Source organism: Homalodisca vitripennis, chromosome 1 (assembly GCF_021130785.1).
Source record: "Homalodisca vitripennis isolate AUS2020 chromosome 1, UT_GWSS_2.1, whole genome shotgun sequence".
In the NCBI taxonomy this organism is placed as follows: Eukaryota; Metazoa; Arthropoda; class Insecta; order Hemiptera; family Cicadellidae; genus Homalodisca; species Homalodisca vitripennis.
In genome coordinates, this window is record NC_060207.1 from 39,325,596 (window position 1) to 39,352,844 (window position 27,249).

General features: G+C 32.7%; 1 protein-coding gene across 7 annotated transcripts in view; it reads right to left on the reverse strand.

Annotated features, from left to right (window-relative positions):
* Positions 1–27,249, reverse strand: part of LOC124360096 (dynein heavy chain, cytoplasmic) — a 115,918-nt gene that overhangs the window by 38,657 nt on the left and 50,012 nt on the right. For 4 of the 7 annotated variants that reach the window (XM_046813445.1, XM_046813436.1, XM_046813409.1 and 1 more), the window contains 13 exons: positions 26,082–26,271; positions 25,058–25,201; positions 24,423–24,608; positions 23,751–23,951; positions 23,252–23,534; positions 22,555–22,688; positions 20,967–21,093; positions 14,471–14,705; positions 12,699–12,885; positions 4,188–4,311; positions 2,986–3,074; positions 1,778–1,807; positions 654–889 (listed from right to left, as the gene is read on the reverse strand). In XM_046813445.1, coding sequence (XP_046669401.1) covers positions 654–889; positions 1,778–1,807; positions 2,986–3,074; positions 4,188–4,311; positions 12,699–12,885; positions 14,471–14,705; positions 20,967–21,093; positions 22,555–22,688; positions 23,252–23,534; positions 23,751–23,951; positions 24,423–24,608; positions 25,058–25,201; positions 26,082–26,271 — 2,166 coding nt within the window. The remainder of the gene's footprint in view (positions 1–653; positions 890–1,777; positions 1,808–2,985; positions 3,075–4,187; positions 4,312–12,698; positions 12,886–14,470; positions 14,706–20,966; positions 21,094–22,554; positions 22,689–23,251; positions 23,535–23,750; positions 23,952–24,422; positions 24,609–25,057; positions 25,202–26,081; positions 26,272–27,249) is intronic. The other 3 variants (XM_046813418.1, XM_046813452.1, XM_046813428.1) reach the window with 1 other exon arrangement.

The following is a 27,249-nucleotide window of genomic DNA, read 5'->3' on the forward strand; positions in this document are numbered from 1 at the left end:
GTAGCGCTGACTGTCACTCTGCCTACCAGGCTCTCACTTCTGACTCCCGAAAGTCAAACAAAGAAAACGTAAAAGCAATGCTATGGTTTCGGGAACCCATGAAAAAAAGAGAAAAGACAACCAATTGATTTTTTATTTTAAATAAACCTGTGCATTATCTTTCGGACAAACATATGACAAATGTTTTAACAGATTGCAAATCACGCTCTAAATAATTTTTTTTAGCTGTTTGTGTGATTTTATTAATTAATGAGGTATCTCAGTAAATTATATATTTCTTTTTTGTACACAATTTATATATGTGGCCTTTAGAATATTCAAATCATGACACTACTTAAGCTTACAATCATACAGAAACTGCAATACCCAATTACAAACATTAACAAGGAAAAATAATAATTGATACCTCAGAAATACTAATGGCCTCATTAGAACAAGCAAGAGAGAATAAATTTGACATTACAAGGTGATTATTAACTTGATACCTTGTGCTGTTAACTTTCTAGTCTCCCAAATATCAAAGGAAACTATCTTTGTGTCTGTACCAATGATCTATTTAGGCAAGCCATGCTGGTTGCTGACCAATTGTTTTAACATTTTGGTCCAGAGGTCCTTTCAAATGTATCAATCCAAAAATTGAAATTTTACTGCACCTGAGTATGTGGGTGAATAGACCGTCGGTCCATTCTCTGGTGTTAGGGTCCAGGACCCCGTAGAGGGTCTCCTTGCTGATGGCCTTGGGATCAATTACATGAGCAACACCTTCAATGCCCTCAAAATGTTCCAGAGCTTTCAGCAGCACTCTCCAGGCTGTGCTCTTCCCTGAACCGCTTGGACCCACCATCATCAGTCCATGGTTTAAGTTACAGATCTGGTACAGCTGTAGCACCTGCAGCACAAAACTCTTCTGTTAGTGTTTTGTCTATTACTAACAAATAAACCGTGTACATAAGTAGTTCAGAGATGGTTACAAGAGATGGTACCTCACAAGAAGCAATATTGTGTTCAGGAAAGTCCAATACTATTTGTTTCTAATAATTACAATCATAGTACACAATTTGTATTGTAAAATTATAAACACTAATACTATTTCACAGTTATCACATTTTTTCTCAATATCTGATGATGAATTAAAACAATCCAAAACACCTATAAGCACAGTAATTTAGAGAGCCAACTATATTTATAAAAAAAATTCAGTTAATTTTATAAAAATATTTTTATTAGTAAGCATATACTCTAATAGTAACCAACTCTTTCAACTCTTCATTGCTAAATAAACAAACACCACAGTGTAATAAACACACTTAGGCTTTTGATGAATTAGTATAATTTCTTATTCTAAGTCTTAATTAATTATTGGTACATGTTTCGGAGTTTAAGATCGTTGTTAATAATTGGTAATAGTGGGTAATTAAACATTCAGTTGTCAAATTTCTTGAACAAAAACATATAAGTACGAGACACAATTTAAAACTGGTCAGCCATTGAATACTCTGAATAGTATTATTCTTTCTAGAATACTACACTGATCCTACACAATCTTTTTTCTACAAAATGCTTGTGAAAATGTTCCAAAATTGTTTAGATAAGGCAGTTATTAATTATATTCTTAATATAGGATAAGAAAAGCTTCCTCAAGTAAATACAATAAAGGATAAAGTATGATAAGAATAAAGAATTTTTGAATTGAATACATTTATTTTACTCATTATTGTTCATCTTTGTACACTGCACTTCTTAATAATTTATAACTATAAAATAAACCAGAAATTACCTTTTCAATCCATGTTTCTCCCATAAAACACTGCAGCGTGCAACGACATTAAGTATTAGTTCAATACGTTACATTCCTTCAGAATATCATGTAAGTAACAATTACACAGTAAAACAACGTTTAACCAGAACTTGTTATTACCAGTACATCAATCCTTCACTTGTAGGCTCTGTGTGTAGCCACTGGGCAAGAGCCAATGGTCTGCTTAACCACTGTGCATAACTTATGAAACACAGATAAAAAGAAAACACTACTGCATGAAACTCAAGACTCACTGCAGACAGCTGAGATCTAGTTTACTAGATTTGTCATTTGGAAAATAATAAGGTTGTTTCATTATTAAAATATTTACTAATTATTATAAAGATATTTTCAATTAAATGCAATATTTTATTAATACACACAAACAGTATTTGATACATAAGAAACATGAAGCACTCGCCACTCATTGAAATTATTCAAATCCGTTGTAATTTGATAGAGGAGTTTGTATCATGTTTCTGCATTCATCAGTGTACTTGATTGGTTTTGAAAGTTGAATTGGTGTAGTCATTCTCTGTTGAGATACAAAGGTTTAAAGTTCAGGATTAGTTATGGAGGCACATTTTCAGCCCATCTCTTTCTGTGTTAAACCTCGTTATAGGTGCTAAATGTGTGTCCATTAATTACTGTTGTGTCCATCCTATTCATACTCATCAATGTTGGCTCAGGCATTACCCAATTCATATTCGGTCCAAGGCAAGGAAGAAACCCATATCTCAACCTCTATGGCTAAATGGAAATAATCCAGCACCGACGTCGATCAGCGTCGCAAACAAATTAGTTTAAATATGTAATTAACTTTAAGTGGTATGTTATTTAATCCCATTACCTATTTAAGAAATACCCTATAGCAATGAGACCACTATAATATTTATCAGTTTAAGCATCGTTGTTTAATGTTGTGGGTTACACTCCCATTAAGTGTTAAAATTTGTTCCAAGATATGTTACATAATGAACACTTTGGATGCTGTTCTAAGGAAAGCAACATACTCACTGAACATGGTTCAGATCATTATTCTCATTACCGTACAGTACTCAGGATTAAGTTGCAGAATTCAGTTGCATCGAAGAAACTTTAATGAAATACAGATTTTCCCATATTATGGTCATTCTCTCCAATACATAGAGAAATTTATGCAAATGTAATACACAATGATATGTTACCTTTTCCATCCAGGGGCCACCTTGTTCGTCACCCTCTCCACAGACAAGGTATTCTTCCTGGCAAACCTTCCTGATCTGCTCCTTCAGTCCTAGAGACAGTGTACCACATGAGTCAACAACTGGAGGACATCATATCCATGTCAACAAGAGTTGACCATACAATTAAGTTAAATGATTAAGAAAAAGAAAAATGGCTCTTCGCTTTTCAGGCAGTCTGTTCAAATACACCTCATAAAGATTATTTTATGTATAGTGTCAACTCGAAAAAGAAATAAGTTATGAGCAGTCAGCTGTCTGGAGGCCACTGATAACTAGTGCAACGAATAAGATAAGCAGAAGAATTTATAGTAAAAAATATTTCATCATATGTAAATCAAACAAACGGTTATAATGTTGTATTGTTATATTAAGGTTAAGATGTTTTAAAATATCGTATCTTACTGCTAGGTCAACTAAAAATCAATTTTACAACTATTTAATGAATTGAACATCTGTCTCCAATATGTAAAACATTTTGTAAAACTAAAGAGTTTATTTTTGTTAGCTCGTTATTTGTTTACATAATAATCAATAAAATACTTTAGTATAATACAAAATATGCTGCAATTTCTGTTCCTGAGTTTCAAAATCATATGTTTTTTCTACATAACCGGGAACATTCTAAGTTTTGTGAGAAAATGTTTGTATTTTAGGTCTATTGGTAGTTTTATTTTTTGAAAAATTTATTTGACCCTGAATCTATTATCTACATTTGACATGGTATACATCAAATGTTCAGAATAAAACACAGAATTATATGTTTTTGTGAGGAACCTTCCTCTTCATTACAAAAATCAGCGTGTTAAAATAAAACCGAACATCACTAATATTTATGAGTGAATTAGTTATTCCTCATTAGAACTATGTGGATTTAAAGTTATCAGCTTTACGCCATCAAAAATCTTGAAAACAAGCATTTGCATACGCGGTTCACTGGTAATAAATGAAACTAGGAAAGTGTTAACATCCAAGATAATAAACTACTATATATAACATAAATTATATGAAATTTGTACTCAGCTCAGTACAAATAGACTGTGTAACACCTTCGATCCTATTTTATACTGCTTTTAATTGGAAGGTAGTATGTTTTTTTCTGATTAAATATCAAGGGAGTCTCAATTCTCTAAATTTATACAGATATAAACAAGCTAGAGACTTACCGATCATCTCTGCCCGAGTGTATTGGACCTGCGGGAACACGTCATTTAACAGCGAGAAGAGCAGAGGAATGTCCTCAGCCACTAGTTTGGGCACCATTGTCTCACAAACAGACTGTATCAGAATCTGGAACATGGGCGCTGAGTTATTCCATCTGATACTAGTAAATATTTACTACCATTAAGTGTTACAAAAGTCAACAAATGGCTTACTGCAACTAGTCAAAATTTTTTATTAAATTCAATACAAACTGATACTTTTTATAATACTGGTTCAGTTAAAGATACAATTATCAACATAAAATATAAATTTCCTCTGAGATAAGGCCAATGAAATCACTGAAACTGATTATAGCAGAACATTACAGCAGTAATACAGTTGTATTCTGACAGTAATTACTTTGGTCACAAAATGCCATAGAGGACTTAAAGCTAACGTTAGGACTTATTCTCTCTAAAATGATCTATGTTATGAGATTATTTAATGCAGAACAATTTAATCAATATTTTAGACTGATTTTAACATTACATTCCACAATGTCAAATTATTATTGATTTTGTTGATATACATAATTATGCTCCAATAATTTTAAATGTCATATTATAAGTCTATTTAGGATACTACTGGACAAGTTATTTATAAACTGTATTTTACTCAAGAATATTTTTTATATTAGAATATAAATTACTTCATTAGGGGTGGGCTGGTTGATGTTTTTCAGCTCTGATTCCTCAACTTTGACTGTCAATTCTTTTTGGTTCTCATACGGATTTTAAAGTACTTGTCATTAATTTGAAAATACCAGAATAAACTAAAATACTTTAACATATACTTTATAGATTAATGATTATAAATGTTTAAATAAAAGTTTTAACATAATGAATATAGTCTGATAAACTTAAAATCAAGACAAATTAAGTAAATTAACCGAAACTAGAGTACAGATTAGTTGAAGTGAATAAAAGAATGTAGATGTTACTGTTTCATTGTTTAGAAGTTCTAACTCCATTTAATGTGAATAAAAATATAGAGGCAATTATAACTTCAGATTATTTAAGTCATAGAGGAAGCAGCCTCTTTCTGTACGAATAAGTTTGAATGTGCCAAGGCAATGTTTATACATATTAGTGAATCATTGTACAGTATAAAAAAACCTGTGAGTAACTGTAAAAAACTTTTAAGATATGAGAGTGAAACAATGATTTTCTAACAGATGAATTTTACCAGTGACTGACAAAACACAGGGATGTGCATAAACTCCACAGAGATGAATGGAGGTATTTTTAAGATTTATTGGGGATCCTGGTTTCCTAAGTGGTATCACAAAAGATTTGGAGTATTCCTAAATGACTGTGTAACTTGTCCAGCAATCGTGTTCCAAGCTTCTTTTTACTGAATAATAACCTTGGGTTTTTATTTTTCCATTATGACAAGATAGTCAGAAATGAGCGTTATAAATAAGGTTTAATCTATAACTGTCTCATTCTCTTCATTTATTTATTTCCAACAGATTACACATTTTCACAATAAGCTGTCATTAACACTTTGTACCCTGGGCCCTTAATACATGTTTCGGCGTGGCTCCCTGGGGGTTTTATGATGTTTTTAAAAAATTCTGTGTTATTACAGTAATTATGTTATAAACTCATACTATATATCTTTTTAAAGATAGAGATACATACTTTTAATGTATACATACTAAATGTATACAAATATAAAGTTTATTTTCAAACTAAAATTATTACATAATATTGAATGTTATGTAAATAATACAAAGAAAGTTTTTGCTACATAGCTTGTTAGTTCAGGTAATTCGCCTTAGAGTGGTAATTTTTAAAGCACAATAGTCTGAATCAAATACAGGATCTCGCAAATTTTCGTTTAGATAGTTCATAAAATCAATATTTGGTCCCAGGTGTGTATCAAAATCATCGTAATTTTCCGACTCGGAGTTAAACAAAAGATCGCGAATTGCATCACTTTTGATTTCATCATCCATATTATTTAAACTCGAAAATAATAAGTAAATAATATAAAATAAAATTAACGGAAAGTCTAGAAGAAAGAACAAAGCGAGTATAAATACAAAACAAAACACACGGATAACCTCACATTGCTTGCATTTGCCTTTACTTCATTCAGTAAGAAACTAAAGTTCTGATTATTTACAAACACTTAAATTCACATTTATAATACATTATAATAACATTTGCTTCAGTATTTATCGGCAAGATTTGTAGAAGACATCACTAAGACTCACAACAACACACAACGTGAAACACTACAAAGCAAACTGACAGTACCGACGATCAGCCGCGGAGCCTACGATCAGCTGTCTAGACTCGCTTGTAGTACGACGATAAATATACGTATTTCATTACTAAAACGTGACCCAGGGATCTCAAAACCAACAAATACGAACTTAGACAACCAATGAACATAATCAAAATGTTTGAATCCAAAAATAAGATGACTGAGCTAAATAATACAATTAAATAACACGACCCGAGCTATACTCGGGCGCCAGTAGCAGGCGCTGCCGACGCGACCCGACCTATACTCGGGCTCAGGGTACAAAGTGTTAAAGAGAAAGAAGAATAAAACCAATCTCAAGATGGTAGGATTACCTACAATTACTTTAAATAAAAACAAATAAATTATCTGACAATTTAGACAGACTGGCAGCCACAACAAGCTAGTAAAAACCTACGTTGTAGTAATAACAAAACAAAACCATAATAAAAAGTATCAGTAATAAGAAAAAAAAATATATATATATATTTTTTTTTTTTTTGTTTATTTCACAATCAATTGTGCTACACCCCATTATATTATGTGATTTGTTAATGATAAACATAAAACAAGGTGAATAAACCGCTCATTGCACCCCATTAAAGGATCTTTGCACCACTTGCTTCCGGAGGGACAGGATATTCAGAATGTCTAAGATCGGTAGTCGAAGTTGCTCATGTCGAGATCCATCGAGGAGGCTCTATATCTCAACCATGTCACCTTAGAAGAAGAAGAGGCTGTACTGTTCCTGCCTCTTCCAGTCAAAGCAGGTAGGGGACAGTACTCCCTTGTTTAGGCTATCAAGAGCCTTTAACACTAAGAGAGCTCCATCCACTCCAACAATCATCCTCTGCAGTAAACCCTGACATATCGATCAACCTTTTAACTCATATTTCAAAATTTGTCGATAGTCATGTGCCAGTCCTGGGCATCCATAAGGTTGCCCAGGTGTGTGTGGCACATCAGATTTTGATGTAATTTATGTAGGTTCAACTGGAAGGTATAAACCAGCCAGAAGTTAAACCTCCTGGAAAAACATGTTACATGATTTTCATACAACTAATTTTCTCGTATCTTGCAGCAGCAATCATGTACCACTGTCTTCTTGAGTGTTGATGTTTTGGCATTTGAATATTAATAGACTAGTTTGAAAATTTGTGTACTCAGTCTTTACTGCAATAAAAAAAATCTTTAGCGTAAAATTCTTAAAATTGTTAAAAGAAAAATAAACTTTTGATTATATTATTTATATAAACTTTCATTCCAAAATCGAATTTATATACAAGACTTAAGCACAGTTTCTACTGAAGAAAACATTAACTTGATTGCTATTCAAATGCAAGCTTGTACAAAACTCAGTTAATAAAGGTTTTTTTTACTTACAATTGATACAAACAATGCTCAGACAAAATACACTAAATTTGGATATGGTTCACAATAAAATAAAGAGTATGTTTGAAAAGAAGCAAAGTAACATTTGTAAAAGCCAAGCTAACAAAAATGAAGGAAAACTGTTTTGAAGCAGTGAAATATGCAAATGTGAGGAATATGATCGTACGTTTATTTTATAAACAAAAAAGAAACAAACTTAAAAGTTGTGGCAATTTAAACATTTAAAAAATTTAAAATATAATAAAGAGCTTGAGTTTGAATAGGTAACAGAATTGCTACGGACATTTGTTAACGAGAAACATTAAATTTTGAGATCTTCATTCTGGTCTCTTACTCAATCTGTAATAAAAATTAACATGGGATTTACTGCTGAAATGGCAGCAGCTAATAGTGATAAAATATCAAACAAAATGGCAAAAAGCGTAGAGTGGAAATGGTTAGTTACTGGAAATATGAAATAAAATCTTTTGTTATTTTTTCTTATTACTATGTATTAGTTTAATTAGTACCTAATTATATTTGCTTTATTGATAGTTGTTCCTAACATGGTGATCACAGCTTTTTGGTATAGTTTGTCTGCTAAATCAACTTTTTACCTTACGTGTTAGGTTACTGATTTACCTAAAGAGACTCGAATTAAATCTTAAATTTTGTTTTTCGTAATTTGGTATTATCCGGAGGCCACTATCTTTTTAAAAGTGTTTCTTACCAGAGACCTAAAAAATACTACATTAATAGAAAGAACAGACTTTATTTGACTTACTGTGGAAATTACATACATGCCATTATGATGATTGGTTTTTATTTTCTGCCTCGCAAAAGGAAGCGGTATCGGAGAGAGAAGACTACTCTGCCCCTATCTAGTATTTTTATAGTATCTAGTATTAAAATACGTATGTATTTTAAATATAAACCGTTAAGTGTTGACATTTACGAGTGCTTACGTGATCTGAGCTTGAATTTAGGTATTATTTTGAGGGACAATTAAAAAAAATTCAATTAATTAATTAATTTTTTTTGCTAGTAGTGGGTGGTGGTGCCAGAGCTTTTGCGGGATGGACAATTTGAGGGGTAATCTGATGTTGGAAAGAACCATCAGATATGCCCCAGGTCATCCCTCCAGATAATACACAAATTCAAGCTCAGATCATATGAGCACTCATAAAGGTTATCTACCATTAGTAAAATATTTATGATAACTTAATCTAAACCTACTTATTTAGTGTAATAATATGAGGTAGATAGGATCAGAGTGGTCTACTTCTTGCCATCACTTCCTCTTGGGAGGCATAAAACAAGAACTGATCGTCATAATGACATAACATTCTTTAGAATTAAAATCTATTCTTTATAATAATGTGGTTTTTTTTTAGATCCCTAGTAAGAAATAAATTCCAAAAATAGTGGGCCTCGGGATAGTACCAATGTACTATGTTATTTTGTAATACTTATTAATAGCAATAGTCGGTAACAACTTGTTTACCCATTCGGATATTCCACCATCAGAAATAAAACTTTAATAAAGGAATTAAATTTATCAGCTTTTAGCAATGAAGGAGATGTGCGAGTAAATATTCACTAGGTTTATTATAATAGAGCGGATTTTGTATTATTTCCTCGCCAAAAGAAAAGGTTGCATATGAAGCTGAAGCACTTACATATATTGCTTATTGACCACATATAACTCTCTAAATCTCCACTCATTATTGTTAAAATAAAACACTACCAAATTCCATTCCCCTATTGCAAATGCTAACCTCCATTACTAGTTATATATAAATGCCATCTTCTATTGCTCATTGACCACATATAACTCTCTAAATCTCCACTCATTATTGTTGAAATAAAACACTATCAAATTCCATTCCCATATTGCAAATGCCAACCTCCATTACTAGTTATATATAAATGCCATCTTCTATTGCTCATTGACCACATATAACTCTCTAAATCTCCACTCATTATTGTTGAAATAAAACACTACCAAATTCCATTGCTCAATTGCAAATGCTAAACTCCATTACTAGTTATATAAAAATACCATCTTCTATTGCTCATTGACTGTATATCAAGTTCTAACTTCCACTTTCATTGGCTAATTATACTAAGCTTTGTTGTTTATTCCAGAGACCAAATTATGTTGTTAATAATTGTCTATGTTGGCAACAGTGGTGCTGCTTAGTTTTCAAGTTCAATTAAGTTCTAGTAGCATCTTAATCACGAGTTGGTGGATTGAACGGCAGACAACAGTAGCAGCACTGCTAATTAATCATAAGTGCCAAATAAACATTCAAGTAAACTTTTTCACAGGTACTCTTCACTTATCAGATCAGTTAATATATCATAGGAGCAATAAATCAGTAAAACAACAGATGTAACTAACATCAAATTAAAGCAGATTTAAAAATAAAATTAATAAACATAAAGGCGGAAATTTAAATTAAAGAGGTGTGGACAATAGTACTAGCCATGAAATCGGAAAGGTGACAGGTAACTAACTGTTATCAGATATAGGCCTGCTATCTGTGTTACCTAACTGAGCATCTAGTTCTCAAATATGCCCCTATATTATTCATACAAAGAAATCTCTATACAGCGAAGATTCAACATAATCTCAATATACTCAACAGATCCTTGAGCAATTCTCTACATCACGTAATCATACATTACACTAACAAAAGTGTCTCAACAGATCCATGCGCTATTTCCTACAACAGGTACCACACATCCTGTAGAACAAAGCTGCTTACAAAAGTGTCTCAACAGATCATTGAGCAATTCCATAGATCAGGTATTCACACATCCCAGGGAACAAACTGAAACCATAATTGTTCCAACAATCCATGCGCTATTTCCTACACCAGGTAGGCTACCACATATCCTGTAGAACAAAGTTGCTTACAAAAGTGTCTCAACAGATCATTGAGCAATTCCATAGATCAGGTACTCACACATCCTAGGGAACAAACTGAAACCACAAGTGTTCCAACAATCCATGCGCTATTTCCTACACCAGGTAGGCTACCATACATCCTGTAGAACAAAGCTGCTAATAAACATTTCTGAACAGATCATTGAGCAATTCCATAGATCAGGTACTCACACATCCCAAAAAATATAGATGGAATCAAACATGTCACAAGAGATCCGTGCATTATTACTTAGACTACCAAGTATTAAATCCCAGAAACAAAGTCACAAGAAAAATTGTCATTAAATGACTGTCCACCTACACTAGACCAAGTAGTTTTGACCTTATCTATCCTGTTAGACCAACTACTCGCACATCCCACAGAGCAAAGCCACTATAAAGCATGTCACAACAGATCACAGCAGAGACACATAAATAAATTAAATAATCACACGAGCCACCACAGTTAGATGTGATCAAAGCAACCATATTAATTTAGGCTTTTTAGGCACTTCAGCTTACCTTATTTTCCTATATTTGAAAGCATTTGACATTTTTTAAATAGCTTATGCAAATTCAATACTAATAATTGTACATTTATTAAGTTTACAAGCTTAAGAGGCATATTATATTTTACTTCGAACTTAAAAATTGATTTATGATCTTTAAAAATAGCAAATCGCTATAAACCTAGACAAATTAATTGTAAAATTAGATTTTATGCATTAAGTTAAAATATATTTCTGTAGCTAATTTGCTCATAAGGATTTTTTTTATTTCACCTTTTGTTACAATTAAAATGGTGAAGAATAAAAACAACAAACTAATACATAAATAATTAATATTGTAACAAGCTTAATTTGCAATCATCTGCATATAAGTACCAAACACGTAAGATATTACTATATTAATTATACACTAATTAATATTATATATAGGAATTAATTTCATACTTTTAAAAACATGCTATTACAGATTTACTAATTTAACTTTGTTACATTCTAGATTACAAGCTGTGAGGTGAGTATAGAAACTGATGACAAGGTGTGAAGAAATATGAAGCAGCTCATGCAAAATAATGTATAGCTGAGACAAGGCAAGCTATGCTGAGTTAGCTATGCTCATTCAATTATTTATTATTTCAATCTGCATTCTCCACTGTAAAAAATTTCTACTCAATGCCTCAAACCGTTTTAACAAAACTTTTAAGTGTCACCAGGGAATAAAAAAGAACCAATATTTTTAATTGCATTTTAAAACAAAAGTTATTTACTGATGTAAGGGAGGGTTTTATAAAACTTTCAATTTTAATGATTTGTTGCATGTGTCTAGCAGAACATTTAGAACTGTCCATTCATTATTAACTACTTTCCTTCACACTCATATTAGGTTTCTTCACTCACCTCACCTCACCTCATCTTAGGTATATAACTGTTGTCCATTATTTTAATACTATCAGAAACAAGTAATTAACTTCAGTACCAGTACTAAAGGTGCACCAGACCTGACTCCAATGTGGTATATATTCTTTTCTGAAACCCCTTGGGATGCAACCCTTAACAGTAAACACACCAACTTTGAAAAAACTATTACTGTAGAAGATGTGAGTCATATGCCACTATCCAGCCTCCTAATGAGCTTTGATAAAGTTTAATCTACACATATGTAAAGTAATAATAGTGAAATTTGCATCCCTGGTGATCCAAGGCACATCCTACAGGTTTGAAAATGTTTTTTAAATGATTCATTGAACAGAAGCATAAGTTTGGTTAATATCCTACGAACAATAAGTGTGAGATAAATATTTATATTTGCACTACATACTCATACATTTGGTTTTTATCTTACGATACATAAGTACACAAACTGTAATTGAGTTTGAAAATTGTAGAGTAAAACCAAACAAACTGCTAGTTACCTCTTGCTCTGGCAGATTCTCTGCGATAGATGCCTCGTCAATGAAGGTCTCGCCACTGTGTTTCTTCAGCTCTTTTATGCGCTGAATGCGATCACGCTTCACGTTGCCTGCACTCACCAGAACTGACTTGAGCGCACGAAGGCCGAAATCGTAGTGTGATTGATTGCTAAGTTGCTCGTCACACAACCTATATAATGCAAGAAACTTATGTTTACACATATTCAATATAAACAAAAACTGTGATTTGAAAGTAAAAAAAATACTACTATATATACAAGTTTAATTTATTAAAACTTACAGATATTTTTCATTTACAAATTATTTAACACAATATCCTAAACATTTTTGATAATAATTCATTTAAATCCAAGTTATTAAGTAAAGATGTAGAAAATATAAGCTAAGAACCTCACTTTGCTAATGGAAGTGGAGGTGCTAGCAGTCTTGATACTTTGTTATTTAAGTGTTTTTAGAGATGGAAAGTGCTAACTAGTTATTATTTTGTTTATATGTTTATACTGTTAATTAATAAAAACAAATTGGCAACTGAAATTATTTCTTTTGGCAGTAGTGTTTGTTTTTTTCTTATTTACTAGACAGCTTAAACTAAAATTTAATTTCAGAAGTTATCTATAATACAAGGTACATCCAGAAAGCAAGTGTACTGAGGCTCTCACAGGCGGGGTTTTTTTGACATCTTAGTTACATTGCTGTGTAGCCTGATTCCTCCCCTCTGCAACAAGACCAGTTCAAGGTCAGTATGTTGAGAACTGTCAATGGGACAATACGTTTAGTGAAAAACGTCAAACTAATCTCCAGCCAAATGTGATATACACAGTGTCATCCGTTATCTGGTTTGGAAGGAGAAAATTTCAAATTCCTCGTTGGAAGCGGGTAAATTTACCTTAATGGAGTTTGTAGCGTCTAATAACCGCCTTCCACTTGATTTAAATTTGTGTTGGTTGTTTATTTATTAAACTTTAAATAACGTGTCAAAAACTATGTAAAAATGGGAAAAAATATTCTGCACTGGGGGATCTTAGTATGTAACTAAGCCTGGCACTCTGGTATCACCGCAAATCCAGGGACAAGGCGATTACAGGGTTAACTAGCTAACACTTAAAGTGTTTAATAAAGCAGATTTTTAATGTACTATCACTAGTATAAACGAATACAACATATTCTAATATAATTTTTTATTTTGTGCAAGGCCTTTCTGAATCAAAGATTCATTAAGACACGATTCAAAGAACACTTTGCACATATAAAATATGGAAGAAATGAAAAATCTGTTATGGCGAATCACTGTATTGAATCTGGACACACCATCTGTAATAAAAATTTACGATTATTAAAAGAAGTTACTAACACAATACACTTAAATGCTTGGGAAACATTTTACATTAACACAAATCAAGAAAAACTTATCAATAATGAAGGCGGACCAATTCAAAATTCAGTTTTAGTCTCATCTCAATTTATAAAGAAATTAAAATTTAATTCTGATTAAATATTTTATACTGGCTAACCGTACATCCAAATTGTTTACCTATGTTATTATAAAATTAATTATTATTTAAAAATATAAACATTTGATAATTTGTGAAGTGCCTGATGATGGAATCTTTTATTCAGAAAGGCTTTGCATAAAATAAAAAATTTTATTGGAATATGTTGTATTCGTTTATACTAGGGATAGTACAATAAACCTTTTTTCTAATGCTCCAAGATTCTACATACAGATTATTAATGTTAAATCAAAGAATAATTACTTGAAAAAAGGTACAATCTTGCAAGCGAGCTTCTCAGCAGTGCGGAAACCCTGAGAGAAGAGCATGACTTCAGCAATAAGCTGACGATCCGGCTTGGTCATAGCCAGTGATCGGAACAGTTTCTTGAGGTTGTCAGGAAGGTTGGAACGTCCGGCATAACCTGGGTTCATGGTGATGAAGATGGCCATATCTGTAGAAACACGCACCTGCTTTCCTACCAGCTCCACCGAAATGGCTGTTGAAAATCAAAACAGTTACAAAATTGTGTAAAAAGTTACACAAGGCTGTCAGGCATAATGATGGCCACTTTGTTCCTTATTTCAAAGATATAATAACTATTCTATGTATAACATGAAAAATACTAATAATTTATTGCTTTTATTACGTTAAAAAATGAGTCAATAAAATATGATTGTGAAAAAGAAACCAGAGGCTATTATTTTAATTTCATTTATATTACATTTACACTAACTTAAGAAACAAATAATCAGTACTGAAAAGACTGATTATTTGTCTCATACTAACATTATTAAACCATGAACCATTTTTGCTACATATTTCTCGACACAAAGTTTGCAAGATTCTGTACTTTAAAGACACCACTTTATTAACAACAAATAACTTTGGATAACTTTAAAAGTTTATGATAGATGATTTGAAAGGGTCAGCAGTTTTCCGATATTTTGGATCGTTAATGTTACAGAAATGGAACACAACATGTTTAAAGATTTGAATGTACCTCTTCTTTAGATATCAAATATCTCTAAGGTTTAAGACTGAAGGGTGACTGAAACAAACATCAACAATGTCACTGCATAAAACAAGTGCACTGAAAATTACAACACACCAGAGACGATGAAAGACTGAGGAAAAATCAATACAGGCACTTCTTGTGACGTACTGATAAAGGGTACTGCAGTTGGCTTTTACTCCCTCCTGTACCCAAACATCGCCATCCTGTCGCACTTTACATTCCATATGACGGGCAGCAGCACTGCCATACAAAGTACCCAAATTGACTTTAATCTTTCAGCGTCTCTGTAAGTCTTCTTAATGCATAAAATGACACAGCACTGCCATACAAAGTACCCAAATTGACTTTAATCTTTCAGCGTCTCTGTAAGTCTTCTTAATGCATAAAATGACAATCAGCAACCAACTTAAAATTTATACTTGCAAGAATCACCTAATGTTTCGAAGAAACTGGACATATTAAGTACTTGCCTCAAGCAGGGAGGCCAAAATCTGCTAAATGCAATGGTAAATCTCTTGAAGTCTTAAAAGTGTTTTTAGAAGACCCTCATAATTCCATTATGGTAAGTTCTCAGCAATTGGATGATGTTAGTAAATCTTCAATACATGGAAGATCTTTATAGTACGCAAGAATAAATACCACCCTTACAGGGTCGAATTAGTTTTCAAACTAGCGATGGATGACACTGAAGGAAGAAGAAATTCTATAAAATTTCAACAGGATATAACTCCATCCAAGTTTGTAATAAATGTACACACATATATCCAAATAATGACTCCATAGCGGTGAATGCAGATAGAGGGCAATTAAATGCTAAGCCAGATCCCAGTCTTCACGCCATTAGATTATTTTTCTTGGGACTATTTCAAATCTAAGGTTTATCACATGAATCCCCAGAATTTCAATAACACATTTTTTTTTAAATACCCAGAGAATTTATACAGAATATAGTACATTAAGATTATATACTTCATAACTTTGGAATGAAAGCACTTTGAAATTTAAACATTTACTTTGATAACATCAGTAAACATCTTTTTTTATAAACACAGTGAACAGAAATTGTAGTACTTATTATAATTGCATATCCATTTATTTTTACCTCATTAGAGGAATATTTATATTGTATAAAATGAAAGTTTAAAAACACTTATGTTAGAACAGTAATAAATAATCAAATTAAATTTTTAAAGCCTACCAAAATATTTTTTGTATTACCAAAATATTATTTTAAACCAGTATCCTATTATACATTATTAACATGTGCTCAACATGTCTGACACAGATCATAAATTTGATATCCTCATCAATTTGGGTAGGAGTACCCTTTGAGGTAGGTTTTGTAGCATTGGTTTCTGCTAATTAATACCATTAACTTACGTACAAATCAATCTATGTTTTTATTTCAAGCAACTCTTGTGGACCACCAACCCCCTCCCTGTGAAGGTAGCAGTCCAATCAATACATGTTATAATAGTGTGATATATTTTTAGGTGTCACAAAAATAAGTTGTATTCATTAAATATAGTAGTTATTACTTTTTAAATTTTGTTTCACTACCCCGGAAATTGTTGAGCTTTAAGACCTCATAAATGTGTTGTAGCTTAAAACAAACTACTTGGAGTAATTTTAATATTTGTCTTTCAACATTCGGGAAGGACTTAAGCCCCCTCCCCCTTAATATGTACCAATTATTTTTAAAACTTTTAATGATTTTATTAAATATTATTTAGAAAAAATTTATATTAGTATTGTAATTGAGTAAAAAGAGCCATGGAATAGAGTATTGTCGATACCACTAAGTTATGAGGTATCGAGAATTGGAAACGTCCCATCCCTAAATTTTAATTTATAAATTAAAATTTTATTGAATCTGGATTTTATCCATAATTTAAATCATTTACATCTGTAGCATTTGGTTTAACAAACATATGAAGGTTGTAAATGCAAGAGAGCATATCTATTTTAAGTTTCAACATAAAAATTCACACATAACTTAAGTAACTTTATATAAATCAGAAATTTATATAAATTTACTAAAAATATTACAATTTACACGATGAACTCAAATGAATCCATATATTTACATACATTGCAATTTTAATTTTACATTTGCCTCAGTGCGTTTTTCTAATCAACTGTGCAGGAATGAGCTAATCACTCGACCACACATCAAACCTTTTACTAAGACATCATTGGCAATATCGATTACATTTCAGTTTTAATAATATATTCCCTCACTATCACGCTCCTTATCACCTCTCTCTTGACTGGCAATAAGCAATAAAACAAAATATTTAGGCATCACTACTGACTCAAAACTTTCCTGGAAGCCACACATAGTAAGAAACTCTCCTTAAGTATCCATGTAATTAGCAGGATTAAAAAAGTATGTGGTTTGGATGTGGCTAAAGTTGCCTACTTTCCTCTCTTCAAAACAAATTTAAGATACAACAGTGTCTTGGAGAAGAATAACAGTGTCCAATATGAAAAAGATTTTTATACAACCAAAAAGATCAATAAGATACCTAACAGAACTACACCACCAAGAAAACTGCCGGAAACACTTTAAACAATTGAAAATTATTACAATAATCTCTCTTTACATCTAGGAAATAATTCTACATGCAGTCGCCATACAACAGCTAAGATGTAAGGGAATTATTACAACCATACAGCACAAGACATGCCTCAAGCTTCACCTTGCCACCACACTGCCAAAGCCTCTTTCAGAAGAAACCCTCATACAAAGGAGCATTATTTTTCAACCACTTGCCCCATCAACTAAGGAATCAACCATCTCAGTGTTTCAAGAACCAGTTGACGAAATGGCTCCCAGAAAGACCCTACTACGCAGAGTCCCAATTCCTGAACACCTGACACAACGCAGTCCAAGACAAAAACTTTCTCTGGCAGCAAAAAGACAACCTTGTATTGTATAACTATGAAATAAAAGTATTTGCATTGTATAATTTCTTTTTATTACTTACCATATTGACGCCTGTACTGTCATTAACATGTAAATAAAGAATATTGTCTATTGTCTAAATAAGTATTTCTCACTTTGATATAATAAGGCCTATGAGGAATTTTTAAAACAAAAGCAGTTTTGTAACAGACATAAAAAGTAAACTGAATGTACGAGGGCCGTTTTTTAAGTAAGGGCCGTTCTCCCGTACACGGTAGTAGTTCGCGTTCCTGCCGTAACGAGCGTGCGCCCCGCCTCCCCTTGCCGGGGCGGCATCACATGATTATTTAAGTTTTTTGCACGGTACATAAAAACAAGTTGTGTGTTTTTTTCAATAAAGAGTTTAGTTTTTGTGTTTGTAGAAATGTAGGGGTAAAACACGGAAGTACAACAAAGCGACGCACCAGCTGAACGGGCGGCGAGACTCTGCAATCATGTTATCTACTAGACCGTTCGACTTTGACCTCTGTCTGAGGATGGGGAGGGGTTTGCGATAAGACAATTCCTGTTTTATATTGACGAAATTTGTTCTACGCTAATCTAGTAATCAGTAGAAGCAAAATGTCAAATAACGATTCATGTCTGGGTGTGGTCGGTATAATCCCAAAGTACCCTGACAACATTACGATGCAACATGGCCGTAAAATATTTTATTTCACCAAGCCGATGATTCCAAAGACGTTTAACCCTTTAAGCGTCATGAAAAATTATACCTGATCTTTGATAAAGTTACAAATTTTTTAAATTTCCAATGTGTAAAGTTAAATTTTTTTTCGTTTCTGTATGTCAAAATAGAGTTATTTAACGGTGAATAAAATTTGTTTAGCCCTTTTTGGATTTCCTAGGATAATTTTTAACTTTTGAGAATATCGTAGAATAGCAGTGTAGTTGTCACCAATATTTTTTTATTTATTCAGTAAGTATGGGAATGAAACACAGTTTTATAGAGAAACATATACTATATTACAAACCAATAAAATTAGAAAAAATACAAAAGTAGACAAAGAGTGTTTATTTGGTGGCGGTCTGTCACAACTGACATTCCGTGCGTTTCCCGCAAGCCACTGTTATCGCGTGGACTTTGAACCTTCTTATCGCTCGGCAACCTGTAGGACAGCCTTGCGGGGCTTGAATTATGTTTCTTGCTTTCTGATAACATCCTTATGACCGTAGTAAAATATTAAAAAGTTTGGGGTTGACCAAGTAATTGCTCAAAATTACCGAATCTTCAAATTCCGAATCGTCTGGATTCGCCATTCACACGAATGATGGTAAAAATCACTAAATAAATACTGGAAACTGCTGTATATAATATGAATAATTTACTTAAAAAAGAATAGGACACTACAGAAAATTAGCGATAACCCAAATACATATGCGTGTACCGGACGCTTCCTAATAACTAACTGGCTAGATGTCTTGACGGGAGATCCCGTCAATGACTTTGTGAAAGGCGCGGGGCCACGCCCGCTAGACAGTGTTTGGCCAATTAGAAGCAACTGCCACTCCCATTGTAACAGAATTCGAGGCGGAGCAACCCGTCTGTATGTCGCATGACTACTAGAACCATCTAGCAGCAAAATATTCAACTAACATAGCAGTAAGAAAATAAAGAATGCAAAAACGCGGATCCACGGCAATGACGTTTTGAGCTTGTAGTGGCCCTCCGCGGATCCGCGTCAATAACGCTGGAAAGGTTAAAATTTGATATCATAGTAAGAAACATACAGGGAATAGAAAAATAGTATATTTATTTCATATAGAAGATTAAAATATCTCTTAAAAAATATGAAAAGTCCACCGGCGATAAATCAGACGGCTGGACCTTTTCGCATAGTACGCCGCCGGCGATAAATCAAACGGTTGGTCCTTTTCGCATAGTACGCCGCCTTCGATAAATCAGACGGTTGGTCCTTAACCCTTCAACGCGTTATTTTTTTTTCATGGTCATACTCCCTCCTGCGTTGATTTTTCTGGCGGTTTTTTAGAGATTTTGTGTTTTATAAATAATATAAGCAAATTACCCAAGTTTATAATTATTTTATTATACTTCTATGTTGTTAGTGTTTAAAATTAGCCAAATTAAACAAAATTAACCTACTTTAGGTTAATTTCCCTAAAAGCTAGCTAACCTACAAACCATCCCCAACTCATGTTTATAAAACACAACAAATTGTTCCTGTCAAAACGGGATTTCCTTCTTCAAAACAATATAGTTAGCTTGTAAAACTAATAATAATAACTAAACAAAGGAACGTAAAACACACAAAAATATGTCAGTTGAACATAACCATCACACTAACAATGACTGTAAACAACAACAAACGTAAGCTGACAAACGATCGGCTGCACGGCAATGACGTCGTCTTGAATGCAGCTGATTTCTCAGATATTTTTTCTAAAGATCGATTTTTCGAGATATCGACTCAATTAATCGAAAGTTTGAATCTTCTCCTTTCGATTGGTATACATTTTTCATTGAAAACATTCGATAGTCGTCTGTTACAGCTACAAAAATAACCGACTACTCCATGACGTACTCAGTACGGCAAAACGCGATCTCAAGTAAAAGTGTCATGACGTACCTAGTACGGCAAAACGCGTTGAAGGGTTAAAGGGTTAAAAAACAGCCCTTGTAGATAAATTTCATTTATAAAACACATGTACACATCATTATTCTAAAAATTTGAAACTCTAATTACTAGCCTTTATATAATTTTCTAATCGTGTCAATTAGGAGGAAAAAGTTATAGTTTGCAAATGTAAATACTGACTTCCTTCTCTTTTAGAGTCGGTCTGAGTCTTGAGAGCTTCTTGGATGGTCTGGATCTGTTGTGAGACGGCCGAAAGCATTCGCTCTTCCAGTCGATTGAACTCGTCAAAACATCCCCATGCTCCCACCTGACCAGACATGAGACAAACAAGTGGTATTAAGGTTACAAGAAGGGAAATAACTAGACTAGTAATTTAAGTAAATACAAAACTTTCACTAATGATCTAAATCAAGAACAACTTAGTATGTGTAAGGTATGTGTTTTGTTAAAATCAAATGTTTACAGTGTAACATTTCCAATCATTCTTTAGTAACAAAAGAAAGAGATAAAATGTATAGATTTTAAACGAGTTAATGGGTTAACTACACATACTACAGCTATCTTAGTTTAACAAATTATCTTTTGCAGACACGTCTCACTATTATTCAATCCTCAAGTCAGTGTGCCATACTGAAGATGTTAAAGTTGTAACTTTTTTTAAGTGACTACTTCTTTTGACAGGCTATGGATGTATGTTTTGCACGGGGATAAAGCTTTCATTTCACATCATGGACCGTCCCGTGTATTTGTTTTCCACATGCTTTCAAAGTAGAATTATTGCTTTACCGAAATGTAAATAAACCATTACATAAACATCTGATCTGAAATAACATGCCATTTAAGGCATGTTTTACTGAAACTACCAGCAGTCAACAACTATATACCTATCAGTCCTATTATTATTTTGATTCACAGATAGTAAATATCTGTTTATTTCTTTTTCAGCTAATAATTATAATGGAGTAAAATGAAGACAATTATTCCAATTCATCCACAAAACCAAATAAAAAAGTGGTGATGAATGCTCTGAAAACAGCAAAGCAGAAATAGTAATTTACAAAAGGCAAATAACAGAAGTAAGTGTAAATAAAAATACGACTGATGAAGTGAAACAAGCAAGGTAAAAAGAACTGAATAAATTACATTCCAAAAGAACTTTCAAGACAACGTTCGCAAAGATATAAAGACAATAAAAGAGCAGATCATTTGAACAATATTGATATTCCTTAAGCAAGGCAAAAAGAAATGGTTAAATTTTATAAAAAAAGAAAATCATCTGTCAATTTCCAATCAAAAGTTGAAAATCAAAATCAAGAACTCATATGCAGGCCCATCCTGTTCCATTTGTGCAAACTAAAAACACTGGCGCACATAATAGGAAATCAAATATTTCTTTAAAACATGTTTACTCGCATTCAAATATGCAAAATATAGATAATTTAGAAATAATTGAACAAGAAAATTCAATATGAATTTGGAAATTTCTCAGAATAACAATTTACAAGAATATTACATTTCTCAATCTGACACACTAAACACGGCTTGACAGATTCAAATGTGTGCTAATAGTCAACAGTATTAATATTCTCATTATATTATTTTAAAATATTAAAAAACTATTTAATAATTAGAAAACCTACTTTTTCAAGATATATATTCACAGCCCGTTATAAGAAGTAGTCACTTCTGTTGGTCAGTACCACAACTGTCTTACTTTTTTTTAAATTTATCAACACTTTCATTTCGGTATTGCTTGGCATTATTGTACCTGACAAAGGCCGACAAAGATGCGACCCATGGCCTGGAAGTCAAAAGTCTCATCGCAGTTGAAGACCAAGACAAACCGACCCAGCTGGTGTCCCAAGGCCTTCACTGACTCAGTTTTGCCAGTACCAGCCGGACCTGCACAAGAAACAATATTGTAATACAGTAATATTTATTCCTACTACGATGATTATGTACAGCCATACTCAGTTGTTCATCAAATTTACCTCCCATTATTTATTGAAATATTCCCTCATTAAAATAATGTAAACTACACCAAAATTATTATAATACATGACAATTTAAAATAATTTATGGTTGTTAAGCCTACCTATAAAAATTAAAATTAATCTTACATACTGCTATAATTAAAAATAATTACATCAATCATTTGTTTTAGTATTTTTGCAGATATTCTATAATGTTTTAAATTTTAATCTGTACATAAAAAGTATAAATAAAAAATTAGATAATTTTTCTTATAATGCATTAAAAATAGCTACAACATAAGGTAGCATCATTCCACATACAATATTTCATATTTGTAGCAAAGTAAATTAGTATTTGGAACCAAGAACTAATTTGTACAAAGATTCAAATCAACGAAAAATTCTATAAAGAATCAAATCAATGGGAAAAAATGAAATCCTCACATTGTTACTTATAAAGTCCACTACATAATTATGATTGTGTCGACTAACCGAAGGGGGAGCCACCCAGACGAGCCTCTAGAGCCTGGGTCATGGTAAGGTAACAGCGATCGGTGAGGGGAGTCTGTACTAGACGGTCCTGTACACCCAGATACTCGAACCCATAGAAAAATCTGGCATTAGCCATGTGGATTGTCAGCTGCTGCAGGGCTTCATTCTGGCGTGGGTCGAAATAGAAGCGCATCTCACACAACCACTCAAATGCCTTCGGACTACTTACACCATTCGCAATCAGTCGTCGTGTCACTGTGCGTTTGTGCACAAATTCATTGATCTGAAAAGAATGGCAATGCATTTCAATAGAGTTATCATTATTTAAGGTAATTCAGTAACAAGCATTATTGTTAATTTTCTAAACAATTACTTTTTTAATGAATTAATACATTTGTTTACTCTTAAGAGTGATGTTTAGACCAACATCCTACCCAACAAGATGATATTTAAAACATATAACCCAAAATTCCAGTTACTGTATTGTACAGGAACTCACCAGATGTTCCAGTTTCTTGCGGCGGAGAGGCGGCTGCTCCTGTAACACCGAGTCCGCTAACACGTTTAGTGTGGCCTCTACCTGAGTCAGCACCCGTTCCATTGGAGCCAACTTGACAGAGGCATTGTTGCTCATCTGATGAAGGGCTGCCTCTACATCTTCACTCCATAGGATCTGAGCGGCCAGCACCACTATCTGGGCCTATAGCAATTCATCATCTTAGCACAAGTATTACTAGCTCTTGTTCCAATGGTGCCAATTTGTATGTATCAGTTTTCAGGCATCAGAGGAGACTCGATATTTTTAATATTAACCTCTATACAATAAGAAATTAAGAATATAAGGAACATGCTAAAATGCCCACCTATGGAATAAACGTACAATAAACTGAAGCAAAATGATATGTAAAATTACCCCTGATGATATTTATACAAAATATTATAAACCCTCCTAGTGCTACATCTCGTAGTTGGAAGCTACCTTATCAAACTCCAGATAGTTTTTAGTTATACCAGATTAGGATATAGGAATTAATAACATTGCAACTAAAATAAACATATTATCAAACTAGCCTTACAATCAAACCTTTTTCTTGTAAATATTATTTTTAATGATCCCTTTATCACTAAACACCAATATCTAGCACAGTTACAAGTGACACTAAGAGATTACCTGGTATTTGTCACACCACTGGATGTAAGCATCAGGGTCAATGGCACCGTCCTTGAACTGCTTGATGTCTTTAACAGCTTGTGCCAGACAAGCTGCCAGCGTCACTCGCATTTCTTTCTCTACCATCGTCAGCCACTCGTTGATCTTGGAGTGCTCCACTGTTGACACAGGATTCAGGAACTTCACCTGCACACCAACATCCAAAATTAATAATGCCAACTCCAAATTCCCTCCACGCTGCTTACTCACTTGAAGAATTTCTCCAAGAAACTTTCGAAAACTGACCTGACTCTACCATAAAAATTAAATCTTGTCACTGTAATGATTATTAACAAAGATGATTCTGATTCTGAACGCACTAGAAATCAATGAGCTCAACATAAAGATAAATAATCTTTAGTACACAAAACGTTTGACAGATTTTCAAACAATGCAAAACAAAGTGGTGCATAATTTATTTGTAATTTATAGTTTCAAGTATATTTAGACTTGGTATTAGACTGCAATACTGATGTTAATACGTGTAAAAAGTATTATAAAAATAAACTGATTGATTAATGTCCCAACGATAATAAAACAACTAACACTGAAGCACTGACCTATCAAAGTTAAAATTGATTTATTGGCCAACCTACCTCTTCTCCTTCACGAGAAGCGATGCCTGTGATGATGTTGTTCTCATCATTGAGCAAGATGGCTGCCACTCCGGCAAACATCTTCTTGAAGTGCTTTTGCAGGCGAGCAATGTTCTTACTATTTCCAATGATTTCTAGAAGATCCTGATACAAAACATGTTCTTAGTTTACATTACATTAATCCAAAACTATGTGAATCCCAGAATACCAGTAGAAATAAATTTTTATTTAGTTAAATTTACAGTTAAAACAAATTCAAATAAAAGATTGAAAACTATACTTTAAGTAGTAATAAAATGCAAATGTTCTTCATTCAACCATTTTTTAAGCAAAATTACATTAAATCACATTATATAAAAAATTAACATAATTACCTCCTGATACAACCATGAAGTTGGGCCTCTATTGACTGCTGAGGACATTTTATAAAAAAGTTTCTTGTTAAACAAATTGTTTGACACTGTGCTCCTTTAGTCTTGTTACCTCCCTTATCTATGTAATGAATCAAATTTTAAATTGTATTTCCAAAGTAAGTAAAATGGAGGTGTTTTATACTGTTACTTATGTTACTGATATATAATAAGCTCTTCTATATTTTACAAGCTTTGCCAATAAAAATGTTCAAACAAATATTGTCCTACTGGTTAAAAAGAAAGGAATTTATTTAATTGAAGAATTCACTGACTGGGGGATGTTGAGTACATTTGTTAATAACAGAGAGTAGTTGTTAATCTTGTAACTTGTTTCTTTTTCTACATGAGTGCTATTACTGAGCACCCTATTATAAGTTTTACTGCACAGTACTTTGACCATTATAAAACCTATTCTAGTAGTACAATTGCATAATGGTCAAGAAATTTCTTGATTCTGATGTAAAGTCTAGTCTCAGGTCAATAACTTAACCAAATAACTGAATATTTAGTTGAAATTGTAATTAACTCACTTACAAAATGAAACTGAGTAATTTCTTTAATCTTTGTGTATCTTTATGAAAAAATGGGCTGCATTTTATAAAGCTTATTACCTCATCTCCTACAAAATAGAAACGTGGGAAGGAAGTCCTCTCACGCTCCAGGTACTCTCCCAGTGCCTTCTGTATCTTGCCCAAGAGGTCAGCTAAGCGCTCCAGTGCACGCTGCACTCCCTGGATGTTTAATACATCCATCACCATTGGTGACTTGCTCACTTTCTTCATTAGTCCCAGGAAGTCAGAACTGAAATGTCATGATACTGTTTGTTATTTACATTCTTTTAATACATAATAAAATAACTAATAAAATCAAGCTCTACCATACTTCAATCTTCAGAATTTGTTCTTATATTTACATGGATAAACTTAAAGTCTCAAGATATAATATACTGTACATCATATATAACCATGAATCAATCATTTTACTATGTTCAATTTTTGTAAGAATATCTACATGAAATGGGAATTTATATTTAAAATACCTAGTGAATCTTTTCGGTTGTGTTTGAATGTTGTTTTTATAAATTGAAAATACAACATGGATTCTGAAACTTTTCCACAAACAAAGTATATTTTTCAAGTAATTGTCTGTAATGTAAGGCTATTTACCAATCTCTAATATTATAGAAATCACTGAATTCAGTAGAGCTGCACTTGAACATGGTAGGTTTTAATGGTGGCTGATAAAATATCAATCCGAATAACTCTAGCTACAAAACCACAATCACAAAAGGGGTTTCTATGTGTGGGTTTGATCACAAAGAATAATATTTGTTTTAACTAGTCACTGTGAGCTTAGTGTACAATTATTCACATTTTTAAGTCATAGTATGTTAGGTAATTATTATTAGTTTATTTATAACTGAATGAAATTATAACAAAATGTTTAATTACCTAGAATTAAGGTAGAGACATAAGAGGACATATGCATATGAACACTATAGCTGCATAGTATTATTTCCACCTCAACAATAACAAAATTTTTATAAAAAAGGAGGTAAAAAAAGGAGCAAGGAAAAAAGACATTGGTTTAGGTAAAAACACCTTCGTTAGCTAACAGAAAACTGAAATGTGTTCTTGAACTCTTTAAAAAGGGATGTAATAACATTCTGTTCAAGACAGGTATAAAATCTTAAACATCATACTAAGTTTATTTTATTTTATTATAAGATAGTTCAAAAGACATCTGAAGAAAAAACTTCATATATTATATGAACCTGCT